This window comes from Hoplias malabaricus, chromosome 2 (assembly GCF_029633855.1).
Source record: "Hoplias malabaricus isolate fHopMal1 chromosome 2, fHopMal1.hap1, whole genome shotgun sequence".
NCBI lineage: Eukaryota > Metazoa > Chordata > Actinopteri > Characiformes > Erythrinidae > Hoplias > Hoplias malabaricus.
The window spans coordinates 51,261,438-51,279,373 of record NC_089801.1 but is presented as its reverse complement, the minus strand read 5'-3'; the positions used below and the strand labels follow the sequence as shown (position 1 = coordinate 51,279,373).

Below are 17,936 nucleotides of genomic sequence, written 5' to 3'. Positions count from 1 at the left end.
TCACACGTATCACAGTTGGTGCCGAATGCTGTCTAAAAGAGATTGTTATATAGATCTTCACTAACGTCAGCGTTTGAGTGAATATTTTGTATAGAGTGAGTGTTCATGGTTATTTCCCATATGCCACACTCTTTCACGCATGCACGGTAATCCAGAAATTGATTTATCCGGATGAGTTTTATAGGTTAACGCGACCACCAAAAATATGGTGACCAGATGTCCTCTTTTTTTAGACTTAAACAAAATCCCGGACGTTTTTTTTTAGCGCCTACATAGAATTTCGAGAAGCGTTTCGTTCACAAACTAGTCCCGCCCTCCCCTACACCGATTGGTTCGTTCGAGTGAGAAGGGGGCGTGGTGAAGTAGCTTAAAATCTTCGGATTGCACGGTCTGACTGTAGACCTACCGTCATTGGTCGATAACCTTCTCTGTAAACATTTAATTGGTCAGTCTGCACGTCAGTAGTCCTTGTTTACGTCAGGCAAAGCTCATATACCTACCCTCATCTGGAACAGTTATGCCGAAACATAAATGTAAGTTCTCGGATTAATTAAAAAAGAAATTCCCATGTTTTCCCATGCATAGCAAATAAAGGTGAAAAGGACCCCCCCCAAACAACAACAAATATCTCATATTTGGTCACCCTAACCAACAACATTCTCGCACCTGTGTTCACACTTGGTTTTTCGCGTCGCCTCCTATTGTTTTCTATGGATACGGGCGACGGCTCCGTACAGAGGACTCTAGGAGCGGTAATGGTGCGAACGAGTGGAAGCAAGCGGCAAAAAGTTGAATTTTCTCGTGGAAAGTGCTGCGTCACGTCACAAGGCCCAATCTAATCTCATCGTGAGAAAATGGAGGAGAGACGGATATATGTACGATTACAAACACGTATTAAAACCAATAGAAAGCATTGTGGAAGGGGTCTGGACTTGTACTACTCGTAGAGCTATTACCGCTTGTTTAATCTCTTTAACGAAGTGGGAATTGTTGGATTAATTTTTTAATTTATTCAACATATAAAAGTCACTGGGAAGTATAGACTAGTTTAGAAAAATACTGTATTAAAATCACGTTTGAACATTCGAGAGGAGATAAAACACTGATTGAAGGCAAAAGAAAAATAAACATTTGACTTCAACCACACACCCTTGCTTGGGGCTGATAAACCTGCTTGCATTTTTAAGACATGCGCCAAAGCGGCCAGCATATGCCGAAGGAAGCGTTTCGCTTCGACCCCGCTTGGCTGCAGTGTGAACGCACATCTAAATCACGCGTTTAATTTCCCACTGCGTTATCGCTTCTTATGCAGAAAATCTCCCCGTGCCTTGCATGTGTAAGCGACCACTCAGGGACATCTCCGACTGTAACCTAGGAGTTCATGTGTGAAAGAGGCAAGAGACACTGCTGTCAGTCATTCTCCCATGCCACTCTCAGCTGATGTCCCACCTCTCAAGCTAGATTCAGAAGTCTGAAATTGAAGAAAACAGATCTGAAAGTGAAAAATATAAGGTCTGAATATGAAAACAAAAATCTACAACTGAAATATAAACTTAAAATATACATGAAAGCTGAAAATATTTTATTCACAAGAATTGAACAATTTTGTATTTAAACTGAAACAATCATCCTATACATATTTTTTTGAATATATTGTACTTTTCAAAGTCTAATCTCCCTGAATTAACTCCATACTTAACAGTAACGTGCTACGGTATGTAAGGTGTGCAGCATATGTATATGCTGCACACCATTTTTCTTTTTGAATTAAGTCCTCAATCTTCCTCTCTGTTGATCAGTCAAAGCATTCCCAGGGTCACTAATGTGACCAAGAACACTGCAGTGACCAAAAGTACTCCACTAATAATTCCAATGCGAACCCATGGTACATTTCCATCCCAGAGGATTTGAAATTGGTCTTCACCTAACAGGGGAAAAAAAGAATTAATTCAGATTAACAGTTATGACAAAAACCCTAAACTATTTTCTAAATTGTCATATTGTATGTGTGGCCAACCCGTGGCGGGCAAGCTGCATATGGCTCTTTTCCTGTATAAACACTGTTCTTCCAATCAAAATAAAATTATAGCTGTTTAGTATTCAACCCATTTCTGATTTGTAAACAGAAAATCACAAGGAATAAAACCGGAAAATTCTCTGTATCTTTCTGAGGCTGTGGTCAGGGCGACTCAATCTGTGTTCACATTACACCTTTTCCCACTATTCTCTCTGTTTCTTTTCTCAGCAGGACAGCTTTTGAACCAGACTCTAAAATAATTTCACACACTGCAAAAAAGCATAGTATTGTGTTGTGGGATTGTTTGTGTAGATACATAATTGTGGCTCCTGGTAGTAATTTTTCCAGGTCTGATAGGTCAGCCAGCCATATCATATTGGATTAAAAAGTCATACTGTAAAAATGTTTACATGCACAGGTCATCCTGGAATTTCCACAAGCTAATGAAAAATTTCCAGTTGGCAGTGTGTTCAAGTGTCACTCTGAGTTATAATTAACTTAAGTGTGAAACCTGAGCAAGAAAGTGTAATTTGACTTTGAGTAGAACATTTCATTCTCCTTCTGATGCTACAAGCAAACTTAGAAATGTGTACAAATTTAGCATCAAAATAACTCATTCTCTATTTTGTTCACTTACAATCATTTTAATTACATCACCACTTTAATTGGACTGCAATTTGTACTTTCTAGACTTTGTGAAAACATTGAGAGACCATTACATCCAAAGTATGAGTTTTACAGGACAAGGAACAAATAGGTTGTGCAAAGGCATCTCTTGGTATTCAGTAAAAAATCTTCAGTTTGTAGATAATTCTGAATGAATTTCTTTAATCTTAACAGATTAACAGATGTTTAGAAAAAATTTTTTATATAAAAGTAGATTTAAAAAAATTAAAAGTAGAAAAATTTGAGAGCTAGCACCTAATGCAGGAGCTCCCTCAGCATCCTGAGCTGTTGTGATGTCACTACTGGAATCCGCAATTAACTCAACAAAGTCAGCACTCTTACTTGGTCGTGGTAGTAGCTCAGGGATGATTAGAAGGAAACACAATTACATTTAGCATAACACCACTGCTAACAAAAGCAATGCAAAATCAAATTTAATAAAAATACAAACAGCAACCTGTATTATCTGTGAGAGTAAAGAGTAACAGTAAATTGTGACAGTACAGCAACAATTCAAACACAAAATAATGTACTGCAATAGCTCTGTTGTGATTAAATAAAATAAAAAGTAATCTGTCTTTATGGTCCTGTTTAACAAAACGTTACAAACCATTTTGTATTTTTTTTTTTCACATAGTCATTAAAGCTCAGGCCTTTTAATAGTTAATATCAGCTACAGGTATAATCCTGTGTATGATTATAATTACAGCGGTCACTAGGTAACCTAGATAAGTAAACAGAGCAGCTGACAACCAGGGAAAGACCTTGTGGCAGCTTGGAGAGGCAGCTGACATAGGGGAACAGACCCCAAGAGTTGTGGGTGATGGAGGCAAGTCATTTTAATTTTTTTCTGAGAGCAACTTACGACGTCCTTCCAACACTGCAAAATATTGGACAGTGGGTAGGTGAAGACCAGAGGCGATTGCTCTAAGACTGCAAGGGAAGCTCAGCTTCCCCTAAAATATATACTGTTGAGTGTACATGTCATTGAATAAATAAGCACTACAATGCGCTCAACTTTTGTTCAGAATCAGCTTCTTATCACTGGCTTTCCTCTCAATCATTCCCGCAGCTTCACATTGCTTTAAACAGACTGAACGCTGAGCGTCCACAGAGTTCAATAGCGAAGCAGCGAAACGAGACGAGTCATTGGATAAATGCTGGGCTTTGTCCCACCCATCGGACTCTGGGGGTCTATGGGGCAGTGGTCTGGCCTCGGCTGGCCCGGACGCTCAGCTTCTGCATGATGATTGGATGATCTGTCTGAGGCTGAATCCCTTTTTGATTGACAGCGAAATGAGCGAATCAGCGATCCTTTGATGTAGAGATCTGTGGGAGCATTTCATTTTCATTTTCGGAGTCTTTCTTACACCTAAATGCATTTTCTTTGTTAAAAACGACTAGCAACAAATCGAGTTTCTATTTCTGGTGGGTTTTTTTTATAGCTGCTTGTGTTTGGAGACTGACTTCTATCACTCTTTCTGACTTCTGTCACAGTTTCTGTCCAGCGGGTGCTGTTGAGCCCCTCCACCGTCACAAAGCACTCACAGGCGGACACACTTCACATGGGCCAAGGCCGTTTAAGCAGCCTAGCTCTGCTGGCCATTGAGAGGACACGAGTCAAATCCCTGGAAAAGACGCCTTGTTGGTACGACAGGGTCACAGATCATTTTCTTGAAAAGGAACGGAGGGTAGAATTTACGTATAAATAAACCAACACATTTTATGATGTAGGCCGAACTTGAGCTTCCCCTCCTTGAAAGACCAGCATCCGCCACTGGTGAAGACCCTAGCTCTAGATTATGTACAAGTATTGGCATGCTGATGCATATTCTATCAGCTTTTAAGATTAGTTTATCACACGGATGGTATACATGGAGACATAATCGGGTGCTGCAGGTTTTAGCATGTTTATTGGACAGCAAATGCCTGGTGGTTAATGCATTGACGAGTGGCTGTAGAAATAATATAGTTAGGTTTGTGCATGAGGGGGAATGTTTTTGAGAATGTGCACAGGCTACAAATATTGGTAGATGGGGTGAAGCATGAGATTGGAAACTGCTGGTGGATCCATCCATCCATTATCTGTAACCGCTTATCCAATTTAGGGTCGCGGGGGGTCCAGAGCCTACCTGGAATCATTGGGCGCAAGGCGGGAATACACCCTGGAGGGGACGCCAGTCCTTCACAGGGCAACACAGACACACACACATTCACTCACACCTACGGACACTTTGGAGTCGCCAATCCACCTGCAACGTGTGTTTTTGGACTGTGGGAGGAAACCGGAGCACCCGGAGAAAACCCACGCGGACACGGGGAGAACACACCAACTCCTCACAGACAGTCACCCGGAGCTGGAATCGAACCCACAACCTCCAGGCCCCTGGAGCTGTGTGACTGCGACACTACCTGCTGCGCCACCGTGCCGCCCTGCTGGTGGATGTAGGTTAAAAAAACTGCAGGTCCCAAAGTGCATTGGGACCTACACTGGGGCCAGACATGGTGCTCTACTCTGAAAATAAACTGATAGTTTATTTCATAGAGTTAACAGTTCCATTTGAGGATGCTGTAGACGAAGTATTCAAAAGGAAGAAGCTGAAGTGAGTGGAGTTGGCAGCTGAAGTGAGGGAATGCATGTGGCAGGCACATGTAAGACTTGCCAGTGGAGATAGGTGTTAGGGGATTTGTAACCAAGTCTGCCACATCCCTGCTTGTGCAATTCGGTATCAGGGGCTGGAAACTAAGGGCAGCTATGAATAGTTATCAGTTCACATGGAACTGGTGGTAATGAGCTGCCATTAACGGTGCCAGTGGGTTAGGTACAGCCTTCGTTCCTTCGGCTTTGAGGGATCTGGGATGCCAGACTTCACTGTTGAACCTTCTGGAGGTGTTGTGGGCTTAATTCAGCGAAACACCGATGAGGGGAAGTGATGACCCCTGTGAAGACCTAGTGATGCAGTGGGTGGTTTGGGTACACATGTGTTGGGCTCAATGAGTAACCGTAGTTGATAAGGATAGCTGGTTGCTTACTGGATCAGAAACTGCCACAGCAACCCTAATGGGTATATGTAGAATACTATTAAATATTTCTAGGTGTAGCTGGTTGCTGATCTAATCATGAACAGCCACAGAAACCTTAGTGTTAAAGTGTAGGATTCAAACAACAGAAATGTTGTGGCTGTAGGTAGGAAGAGGGTGTGGGCACTATGTGAAGCTCTAATGGATTGGCATAGGGTATTTTACATCTTATCCTGTGTATGATTATAATAATAAACCCTAATATAGACTGAGGTCTGATTATCAGAATAAATAAACTATACTTCATCTGGAAAAATGTAACTGCGACCCTGAACTGAATAAGCAGTTACAGACAATGAATGAATTAATGAATTAATAGAAAAATGTATACAGCATTCAGTTATGCACTACATGCATATTTAGATAATAAATCATGGTGTCATATGTAGAATTTGTATCACATTGTTGAATGCAAAAAATATCTATACATGGCCAGAGATAGAACATAAACAAAACTACTCCTATTCAGTACCACTGGCTCAACCCTATCAGTTAAGGTTCTGTAGTGTGAAAGTTGAAAACATTTTCAGTAGACCACAACACATTGTAATACCTTGTACATTATCTGGCACTGTTGTGCTGTCTGAGCTAGCACCAGCAAATAACCCAATATGGTCCATAGTCATGATTGGCTGTGGTGGTATCTCTGATATCACTGGAAGGAAACACATGGTGCACCGATGATTTAGCAAAACAGAACAAATGTGTACAGCAAACATCAGAATTTCCTTTTTCATTACCTCCCTTATTATTTCCTTACTGGAAGGACAGATATTTTACATGGATGATTTAGCAAAACACAACAATTAAGTAGTATACAGCAACTGAGGAGTTCCTACTTCATGATTTCGTGCTGTAGGTCTGTCAGCACTGGCATCACCAAATAGATTTATCTTAAAATCTGGGTATAACTCATTGGCATGGGTGGTTCGTTCACTGGGTCGAATGGATCTCCCAAAAGGGAAAGGGAGGACAGTTTTTCTCTGATTTTACAACAGTATTAACCCACGGTTCTGTATTAACCAGCTCTGCCAGATGGTGTGTTCTGCCTCTGTACAGTACAAGCATTAGTAAGTATTTTTTTATAAAGCACATTTTACCCCAAAGTGCTGTACACAAAAAAGGACAATATAAAACATCTAATGTACAAGAAAAAAAACAATACAACAATGATCAGTTTACTAAGGCCAAACATTTGTCAGTAAAAATAGGTATTAAACCTAGACTTAAAAACATCAACAGAAAGTGTAGGCCTAATGTCCAGAGGTAGACTGTATCAACATTAACATATGTTTTTAACTGACTCACAACATCAGCTGGTAAAATTACATCATGAAGAGATTCAAATGCTCCCACAAGAAAACCTGTGCTCATCTCTGAGAACTATGGCACAGAGCCATGTTTAGTCACAACCCCCCCCCCCCCCCCTCCAAAAAAAAAAAAAAAGCACTCGGTTCCGGTTAAAAACAGGATTTTTCAACCACATCAACTTCATATCGTGGGGGAGCTGGGGTAGTGGAAAAATGACCATGAAAAAGTGCATTGAGCCGAGCCAAGCTGATGCCATTCAGTGGAAAATCGCCAATTGTGTTAAAGTTCTTGTTTTGAGCTGCAGAACCTTCAGTTTATTCTCTATAGGTTCTGGATGGGCTCACCCCAATATGCTTTTATCATACACATCCTAAGGTGTGTTACAAATGGCCCCCTGCTCTATTCCCTATATGAGTGTGACTAAATGATAATTAATTCACGGTAGGCTAGTAGCTAAAGTAAATGAACTAAAAAAGATGTTTGCAATGATCTCATTTATATAGTTATCAACAGATAATATACAGTATATAGATATATATAGAAATGTTATATACAGTATACAGTATATATAGAAATGTTGTGTTTTAAGCATTATAAATCTAGTGGTTAGTTGTGGTAATTCTACATGAGGTGACCACAGAAATAAAACTCTTCAATGGTAGATGACAGTATCAAGTTAGATTCCTTATTAATTTGTACAGTGTGTAGTGTGCCAGGCTAGCTCTTAATTTACCCAATGAACTAGCCATCATTGGCAAGAGATTTGGCAGGAGCCAATACTGCTCATTACAATACCTTGTTCAGTCTCTGCCATTGCTGTGCTGTCTGAACTAGTATCAGCAATTAACCCAATAAGGTCACCCGTAGTCATGTTTGGCTGTGGCGGTATCTCTGATATCACTGGAAGGAAACACATGGTGCACCGATGATTTAGCAAAACAGAACAAATGTGTACAGCAAACATCAGAATTTCCTTTTTCATTACCTCCCACATGTGCTGTAGTGCTGTCAGCACTGGCATCACCAAATAACCCAGTAAAATCAGTTGTGGTATTTGGCTGGGTTAGTACCTCTGAAGTCACTAGAAGAAAAGGCATAGTATTTAGCATTTAGGTCGTTTGCATAAAACAATGAATGTTATGTCTAAAGCAAAGTCCGTACTGTAATATCCACATTTTCAGAGAAATATTCAGCCCTGAAAATTCTAAGAATCTTCCACTTTTGAAGACAAACCTTTGATAATATTGGGTGCTGTAGTGCTGTGGCTGGCATCACTAATAAATCCAAAAAGCTCTGTCCTGGTGGTAGAACTGATAATCTCAGTGACAATGCTGGCTTCCTCTGCTGTAGTTGCTATTACCCCAAGTTCTTGGGAAACTGTGCAAAAAGGTTAATGTGTTGTTAGACTGTGATTAGCAGAAACATTTAGAGTTCACAAGAAAATCAATAATGCAAAAGGTGCTCTATTTCTGCATTAAACAAAACATAAAATGTAATTAACCACTGACCATAACATTTAGTCCAAGACTGGGCCAACATTTCTCCTCAACTTAATATTCCATGTATAGGTTTTGGTGGATGATCTATTTCAGTATTGCCACATATCACTACCCTTAAAAACCTGACTGAGATATCAAACATCCAATGGAATGATTTTTACAATTGAGTCACATTTAAAACATTTACAAAGCATATTTTTTATAAGACGTATAAAGCAATATTTTACCACAAATGAAATTATATATTATATATTATATATATATATATATATATTATATATATATATATATATATATATATACACATATTATAAAAATTTATGCATTAAAGAAGTGAAATAAATGCTGCATTGTGGAAACAACATATATTTAAAAAAATAAATGAACACTGCAAAAACGAGCAAAATTGTCGCTCACACTGGAAAAATTGCTCTCCCTTGTAGAAGTAACTGACCACCAGCTGATCCACACAATGTAAATCATTACATTTTAAGCTGAAAACATATTTTAAGTTAGGATTAGTTTTACGTTAGTAGTACTTATAGAAAGGTTAATGACAAGGCTTCACAAAATGAACAGAAGTTTATACAATTCACAATTACAAGATTATTTATTTTTATATTGTGTGTGTGTGTGTGTGTGTGTGTGAAGCACCACACCTTTTTGACTTACTGATACATGGACCTACTGATGCGCTGAGAGCTGGTCATTTGACAGCTGTGACTGCCTGCTCTCAGTGAGGTGTTTAGCTTCCCATACAAAATTAGCAAATTTTTGACCAGCTTGTTTTACCTTAAAGTTAGTTCCACAGGTGGTTGGTCCACACGGAGAGTAAATGAATTTAGACCAGCTTTTGAGGTGTTTAGCTTCCCATACAAAACTTATATGTTAAAATATGTCCTACATGTCTAAATTCATTTACTCTGCATGTGGACCAACCACCTGTGGAACTAACTTTAAGGTAAAACAAGCTGGTCAAAAATCAGCATTTGCTGGTTCCTGGGAGATTTCTGTAAATAAATAAAGTACATTGGGGTCCACTGGGACATTCATACGATATACCAATATACTGCAGCCATGTCCATTTGCATACATTTCAAATAAGCTGAAAATTTCACTGCGTAAACACACACACAACTCTCCAGTATGAGCGATGCTCGAATGCAGTATTTTTTAAATGTAAAGTTTCTTTGATCCCACACTTTTTAAATGAATTTGGTTTCTGGTCATTTATTTGCATGCTTAGTAAATGCTGTGATGTGACTGTGATCATAGGAAACACTAGCAGAGGGACACCCATGGCTGCATTTCAGCATGTGGGAATAACACCCCTAGCTGTCTTGACTATCAATAACATATCCTACAACCAAGGTACATTTGGGGCTCCCTAAACCTGATCCCTGAGTGAAGATACAATGACAATGCCAAAGATGCTACAAGTACGTATAGGCTGCTCCAGCCTGAGAGAAGAGCTGATGAGAGAAGTCCTGCTGCTATGTTTATTTTGCTTACCAGTCACAACTTTTCACACAACTTAATCTCTACTCATTAAATCCAGATCTCTTGGGTGTAGTAGTCCTGTTGATTGACTTAACCATGGTGGGTGTCATATTCCATTTTTAGTACTTGTGGCGCAATGAATAAAATGAATAAAAAAATCATCAATTTTGTAAATCTGAAATGACCCAAAATAACTGTTACTTATCTAACATCTAGGGATGCATGAATCAAATTGGTATTACCAGTTAACTGATGAACATCTTGTCACTGAACAGACGGCACTAAAATGGCATTTTTAACTATTTTATTCTGTGAATTTTATATGTATTATATAATATGTGAATATTTATTTTACTTATTTACAAGCACACTGAGTGGCTAATTTGGACATTGCCAACCAGATGTCCTCAATCTCCATGCACATCCAAACCCTCTAGTTCATAATCAATCATGTGTGTTTAGAAGTAAGAAGTCATAGCAGTGTAGTGTCACCTTGATAAAGAAATCATTGCAGTATACTCTACCTAAAACAGTGAGGGCGTATGCTTCAGGAACTCCACTTCGTGGAGCCTCATAATCATTAGTCTTGTAGCGGCATTTGTAGATGCCCCGGTCTGAAGCCTTTACTGACGTAACAGTCAGGGAAAAATTGCCCTGACTGATGACCTCTTTAGGCGGCAATGCCAGATGCCAAGGTCCTGGGATGATCTTGCCAGAGCTGAACAGCAGGACTTCCTCATCATCTTTCAACCACTGGATGAACATTTTCTCCCAAGGTCTATTTTTGGGTATTTTGCCATAGCAGGGCAGTGTGACATTCTGACCCTCTGTCACAGAGGTTTGTGTGTCAGGAAATGGTGGGGCTTTAGAGAAGTAGAAAATGAGATTTAATATAACATTAGTTTTCATTAGAACATGAATATGCCTGACCGTTGTCATGTTCACGTTGGTAAAATTATCTGCCAGGACAGTGTATGAAACTATAAAATACAGTAGAAACATCAAAAATTAAGTAGAAATTAATTCATGATCTGCCCAAAAAATGTGTTCAGTTGTAACAACATTTGCAAAACATTAGAAAAGCTTTACAGAACACTGGCAAAGTTCCCAGTTAACCTAATAAGACTATGGTACAGTTTTTGACAGAATGTGTCACTGCTCTCCAAAGAATCTGCACCCCTGAATATTTGCATCTCCCGTCTTTCATTAAAAAATGTATTAATATGATCCTTATCTGGGATTGTTCCTTTTTTCTGTGCATGCATGGTGGTTCTAAAATTATTTTGGTTTTGGACCCCAATGGCAGCATGCACTGGGTGGGGCTTTTTGTTATTGTTTTATTTGTCTTCTATTAAACTGCCAGTTCATGTTAACTAGTGAGGTAAAAAAGCGTCTTACTGAAATTCGTTCTCATCTGGTGTCTGAAGTGGTATCCAACAAACAAACTAAACTTTCTCTATATAGGGTTTTGTCGAAAGGTACACAATTTGTCGAAAGGTACACAATGTGAAGATGGCTTGTGGATGGCAGTAAACAGCATACAGCAAGTGGGAAGAGGAGATGGCAGCCTAAGGTTCTGCCACCAACAGTACAAAGCTGGTAACAATAGCTGAACATTCCTGGTCCTGTTCTGAGACGTTCTTCTGCCATTTTGGTTTGCCCAAAGAGCAGCACAGGGACCAGGGGAGGGTTTTGAGTCCACGGAGAGCGATAAGACCAGGAGTTTGATGGAGCACTTAAACAATATACTCATCATTCAGCTGGCCACAGTGACCGAAATTCATCAAAACTGGGTCAAACACTTACCCCTACTGCTGCAGGACTAATAGGTGGGAAATGCACATTTTTGATTTTGGTTTTGACATGATGATGTGGTTTATACAGAAATAATTAGAAATGTATCTTTTTAATGTAACACCACGTGAGTGCACAAAGATCATGGACATCCATTATTAGATCTTGGCCTATGTACATGTTAAAATTTCATATTTAAGTTTCATGCTTCTCAGCAGCTTTGTACCCTTAAATATTACAAATATAAAAATTGTGGTTTATGGTTTAAATGATTGCATATTATTTATATTTTGCCCAGCATTCCAACTTCTTTGCTGTTTTAGTGGTTTCTTGGAGTGTGACCATTTTTTTTTTTCCAAAAAGAAAGTATAATTCTATATTCAAATTTTTTTTCACAGATATAAATATGCACTTTTGGCACACAACAATGTGTTTACTGCACACATGGAACCTATTATATTCTTAATTGTTTATTAATTATTTCTTGCTTATGTTGCCTGTAACTATTTTTCTATATTCTGAACTTGATTATATTCTACATCAAACTGAATTTATTGTTTACTTAGGTGTTTAACTTGTTTTATCAACTTTAAACATTAATTCTGTTGCTATTTTAAGATCTATAACAAATATTTTCACTATAATCTTTTTGGAGACCTGTAATCACACACTGAAATTTTGGCAAATACTGAGCAGTGTTCCACAGCTTCTCATTAGACTTAATGGGAAATTGTGCCAGCTTCTAGGCTCAAAGCAATGAAAGAATGCATCTGTGGGTAGAGTATTGATGCTAAGTTCTATTTTTTTCCATAATGAGCAATACTTACGCAAGACGTTCAGCGTTACTGTGGATAAGCTTCTCTTTCCCTGCCACAGGCACTCATATAGGTCTGTGTCACTCATGACTGCATATGTTAGAGTCAAGGAAAAGTCCCCCTCCATAGCCTTAGATGTCTGAAGCCACACACGTCCCTCGTAGCCCTGTCCAGGTTTGAGCTGACCATTCAGAAAGAAGGCTACATCTTTGCCCATGGCCTCCCAGTGCACATCTAATTCACTTCTGCCAAACACTGAGCTGTTACAGGGCAGGATCACTGTTCCCCCAATCTGTACTTCAGCCTCACTGATCTGAGAATATGCTGCTAGACATGCTTTGATTGGAGTACACATGACATGCACATAACATTATGAAATAACACTCTTTAAATTCTGTATAACAACATTTTATTAATTTATCACATAAAAATATCTACCTTACCTGTTAGAACTGATGCTAAAATCAGTGCACTGCCAAGCATTTTCTTGTTGCATGGAATTGTCCCTCAGAGCAATAAAAGATAATGAGAATGCTGTAAAACAATAAAACAAGGAAGAACTTCCTGTTTAATTTAGAAGGCATATTCATTCAGTCATTCATTCATCCGTTCGTAACCCCTTCATCCTGATCAGAATCGAGTTGGGCCCAGAGCCCACACTACAGTCATTGGGCATAAGGCTGGAAGGTATCAGTCACACACTATTACAATCACTCACACACACACACTCCATGTATAGCCAATCTACCAATATGTACTAAATTGAAAACAGTAGATTCACTTAATAATGGCAATACACACTATAACTATAAACATTAAGTAATACAAGAAATAATTGGTAAGAAAAAATGTTTTTGTATTTTTTATTTTTCAATTCAAACTTTGTCACTTTGCGACACAGAAATGACTTGAAAAATCATTGATGTGGGTTGATTCTACTTGTTTGTGTAAGAGTATCCCAAAGAAGGAGTCAATCCTAGAATAACAGTGATGCACATGCAAGGAAAACTGTACAATGTTTTATAGGGATTATAAAAAAGTGCCAAGACTCTACACATCCCACTTAGCTAACAATTTTACAGCCAATTTAGCGAGAGTATGGAATTTATAGTTGGAACTGTTAAAACAATGAAATAATATAAGCTCATATTAGGTAAATGAGGACCTAATTTGTTTTGAAAATTACACCAGGCACTGTAGTAGCCAGGGCAAAATGATGCCTGATATTGTCTTGCTGAAATGACCATGTACGTCGTAAGAAATTCAGCTATCTTGATGGCAGTGTGTCTCTCTAAAATCATAATAAACACCCCAAAAGTAGTTTTGATGCACACATATATCATGACAAATATCACATTTTCATAGACAATCAATTAAAAAAATATATATATATATATATATATATATATATATATATATATATACACATTCTAATAAAGTTTGATCAGTGAAAACATTGGAAATCTTATATTTGAGACAAATTAATTTGATTTATTATTCTGCTTTTTAAGTCAAGGGCCAGATACATTTATTAATGTAGTAGTTTTTCTTTTTATTAATGGTAAAAAAAAATTACAAAGCTTACATTGCACTAATTTAACTGAAAACGGCCTGCAATAAAAAAAAAATTCTGGCCAGATTTCTACTTGTGTTAGTAACACAAAGACAAGCCTAAAGGTATCTCACATACGCAGTATATGTCATATTTTGCCAAGACATAAAATCTGAAATAGCTTATCATGATATTAGAAATATATTTTAGTTTTTTCCCCCAAACCTAAATGTACTTAATGATCATTAAGGAGCACTCAGATTAAACAACTAAAATATCAGTGATCCCACTATGTTGGTGAAATGTGAGGCTCTCTGGCTATGCAGTATGCTTATGATTTGTAATATGACCTTTACTATGAGCTCCATTATGAGATATGAAACAGCTGGTATCTGGTTAGACTGGAACATTGCCTGAACTGCAATATGTCCAGAAATGTTCATGTTACAGTGAGTGTGTACAGAGTACATTTACATGTTAAACATATTAAGTACATAGTTACATTCACATTTACTTGCTGAGATTGGAGTAGCCACAGGTCTGTGTTAACTGAACACCATCACAACCATAATACTTTGAAAACTATTTAAAAACCACAAAGAGCAATAGTGAAGTCTGGTGGCAATGTTGGATGATTATAGTTCTAGACAACAAATGCCAGTCTAACTCATGACATAGGGATGGATGTCAATATATACCACAAAATGCAGTTCCACTGCTCCAAACCCCAGTTTCACAACAAGACCAAAGTACATTTAAGCAAGTGGAGTCTACCATAGCCCAGTCTAATTAAAGCCCAACTGAAATCTTGTAACTATAGGCACCAACATGACAAAATGTTGAATTTTTCAAAAGCAGTAGGTTGAATAATAGCAATCTGGTTTTATTACTTTATTCTTAAGCAAAGTTCCTCCACAAAGGTCGCACATTTTCAGATTTCTCATTTTAGCCAAAGTATACCTTGAATAAATAAACACGTTTTTATATATTTCAGAGATGCATTTCAAATACATTTTCTCATTCCAAACATTTTTTTTATTAAAAATGTACTTTTAATTAAACCAGGCAAGTCACTAAGAACAATTTACTTTTTTACAATGACAGACAAGCAAGCAGCAACATCTCTATTACATAGTTCACGTACAGAGACTACATTTCGCCGCATTTTGCATTTCATCATAGTATTTTACCATTTAAACACATTACCATAACATACTGATTTTAGTTTGCATTTCGTTGTTTTGAATAGTTTCCTATGACACACAGTCATAGAAGAAAATAACTGACTTTTGTCTTAAAATGTTATAAATACTGGTGACGAATAACACTATATGTGGACACCTTAGCGGTAATGAACTGACATGATATTTAAAAAATTCTACTAACACCAAATATGTTTTGCTGTACCGTATATAACGTTATGTCTACTGAATATTGACTATCTGTATGATGATAATGATACTGAGATATTTCTAGATATGTTTTGAGTCAATTTGATGAAAAAGGCATTTCTTCTGCGAGTGAAAAGTGCGGGAAACCGAAGGTACTTACCAGAGTTTGAGCGTTACACCTGGGTCAGTATTTTAGCCCTCATCCCACAAACAAACAACTGCTGGCACCTCGCATTTCAGATGCCTCAAAAGACTTAAACTGCCACAGATCCGCAAATGGCACTTAGTTTTCTTCAGGTGTATCAGCACAATTTACCACAGAGTCTCAATTTATTTTGAGTCTAACAAATGAACTGTAACGTTAAACGTGCCCTGTGTGTATACCGAACAGTTTGGACTGGCAGCGAGTGCTCTTTCCTCTCCTTCGACTGTGTGTCATGTATATCTGTCTCCACGTCTGTTACCCACAGATCCGACTTCTTAATATATGGCTACAGCGATCAGCTTCACAGAAACATAAAACCTCAGCAGCATTGAGCTGCGCTGGTTTCTGAGAACACTCCAACACTTCTCAGTGTTCAGTGGGCAGCCTGCGCTAGGCTAGATGAGGTCACGCCCCTCGCTGCCGTTGTATGCTTAGCTGAATCAATATGTGTTTTTAGGTCCTTTACACCTTTATTTGCTGCACAAAACATGGGCATTTCTTTTTTAATTCATCCGAGAACTTACATTTACGTTTCGGCATAGCTGCTCGAGATGAGGACAGGTACATGAGCTTTGCCTGACGTAAACAGGGACTGACGTGCAGACTGACCAATTACATGTCTACAGAGAAGGTAAAGGTACCGACCAATGACGGTAGCTCTACAGTCAGACCGAGCAATCAGAAGATTTTAAGCTACTTCACCACGCCCCCTTCTCACTCAAGCGAACCAAGTAGGGGGAGATGGGGAGGGCGGGACTAGTTTGTGAACGAAACGATTCTCGAAGTTCTATGTAAGCGCTAGAAAAACAAAATCCCGGACGTTTGTGAAATTCCGCCCGGACATTTTTTTAAGTCAAATAAAGAGGACATGTCCTGGTAAAAGAGAACGTCTGGTCACCCTATCCTTAGGAGAATTTTCAGTGTTATCTGGGTTAAGTCTATTTTTGACTATCTTGAAAGACATGCTAACTGTCATTAGCTGAAATCACAAGTTATATACAACACTCTCTTTAAACACCTGTACAACACTTTATAATAATACTTGATATCAGTTATTAATAATAATTTTGAAGTTTTGCATAAGTGTGAACTGAGCCCATTGTAGCAAAACACTAGACAAATATTCTCAGAGGCTTCTGTGAATGTTCAATTTCAGTAGAAATGACTGAACATTAACACAAAAATTGAATGCTTCACCTTGCAATAATAGTCTTATAATATACTATATAAATACGTGGTTTAAGGACAGACATCTTCTGTCATTATATTAAGAAAAAATGCAATAAAGTGTATATCCCGTAGCAGTCCATTCCTCAGTGGGGCTGAACTGGTCTGTTACTGAAGGTGCCCTGCTGTTTGACCAGTAGGTCATGGAGGGGGTGGGATGGACAGTCCAGAATGGCTGTGACTTCCGACCTTTGGTCACCTTATCCACATGTCATCCTGGGCTAGGCAATGTGAAAAATGATCACCTTGCATGCTGTATCCAGCCTTGGATTTTCTTAATTCTTAAAAGAAGTGCCTAATCGAAAGAGTTTCCACCCTCCACTGGAATTTATTTAAACATATTTTATCCTTACAATACAGCAACTGCATACTGAAAAAATATACAGTGGAATTGTTTCAATATAAACCCCTACATACATATGGGAACCACTGGTATGCAGCATGGTTACTAAAGTTAAGGTTTACATGCCTTTGTCTAATCCTTCCCATCATGTACAGATTGTTCTTGAGCTAATGCCACATTAAGTTTGGAGGTCTGTGGCGATTGACTGCAGAAAGTTGCCGACCCCTGTGTACTATGCAACTCAGCATACACTAACCCCATGCTGTCATTTTAGGTGGCCTACCACTTCATAGCCAAATTGCTGTCATTCCCAGTCACTTCCACTGTTATACTAATAAAAATGAGGAGCACATTGTTTGGGAGCTGTAAGGTACCTGCCCTCCCTAAGACTGCGGGAGAGAAGCGTGTTTCTCAAACAAATTGCCAAAAGTAAGTGAATACTTTTGGCAATATAATGTAGTTTGCATTCATAAGAAATTAATTTATTCTACTCTCTGTTTGGAATATGGGGTTATCTGGAGTCCATAGGGAAGCA

The 17,936-nt window shown here is 38.4% G+C and overlaps 1 protein-coding gene across 6 annotated transcripts; it reads right to left on the bottom strand.

The window, feature by feature from the left end:
- Nucleotides 1-1,077: 1,077 nt before the first annotated feature.
- Nucleotides 1,078-16,447, bottom strand: LOC136687514 (programmed cell death 1 ligand 1). 6 transcript variants are annotated; one of them, XM_066661977.1, is made up of 10 exons: nucleotides 15,787-16,175; nucleotides 13,127-13,217; nucleotides 12,696-13,019; nucleotides 10,599-10,937; nucleotides 8,309-8,452; nucleotides 8,061-8,156; nucleotides 7,871-7,975; nucleotides 6,318-6,419; nucleotides 2,939-3,052; nucleotides 1,078-1,492 (listed from the first exon to the last, which is right to left on the bottom strand). In XM_066661977.1, exons 2-10 carry the CDS (start codon nucleotides 13,164-13,166, stop codon nucleotides 1,464-1,466), a joined length of 1,293 nt encoding a protein of 430 aa, XP_066518074.1. In that variant the 5' UTR covers nucleotides 13,167-13,217; nucleotides 15,787-16,175; the 3' UTR covers nucleotides 1,078-1,463. The 6 variants fall into 6 exon arrangements, with proteins under 6 accessions (XP_066518074.1, XP_066518076.1, XP_066518073.1 ...); XM_066661979.1 differs by having other exon boundaries at nucleotides 1,078-1,471; XM_066661976.1 differs by lacking the exons at nucleotides 1,078-1,492; nucleotides 15,787-16,175 and adding exons at nucleotides 1,636-1,924; nucleotides 16,356-16,447.
- Between the last annotated feature and the right edge of the window lie 1,489 nt (nucleotides 16,448-17,936).

What these genes read in the sequence shown, in the direction of transcription:
- LOC136687514 (XM_066661976.1), bottom strand. Translation starts at nt 13,166, where the DNA reads ATGCTTGGCAGTGCACTGATTTTAGCATCAGTTCTAACAG. An exon ending in AGCACCCAATATTATCAAAG is followed by an intron (nt 8,157 to 8,308) that starts GTTTGTCTTCAA and finishes CTTTTCTTCTAG; the next exon opens with TGACTTCAGAGGTACTAACC. An exon ending in TGAGGGAGCTCCTGCATTAG is followed by an intron (nt 1,925 to 2,938) that starts GTGCTAGCTCTC and finishes TTCCCCTGTTAG; the next exon opens with GTGAAGACCAATTTCAAATC.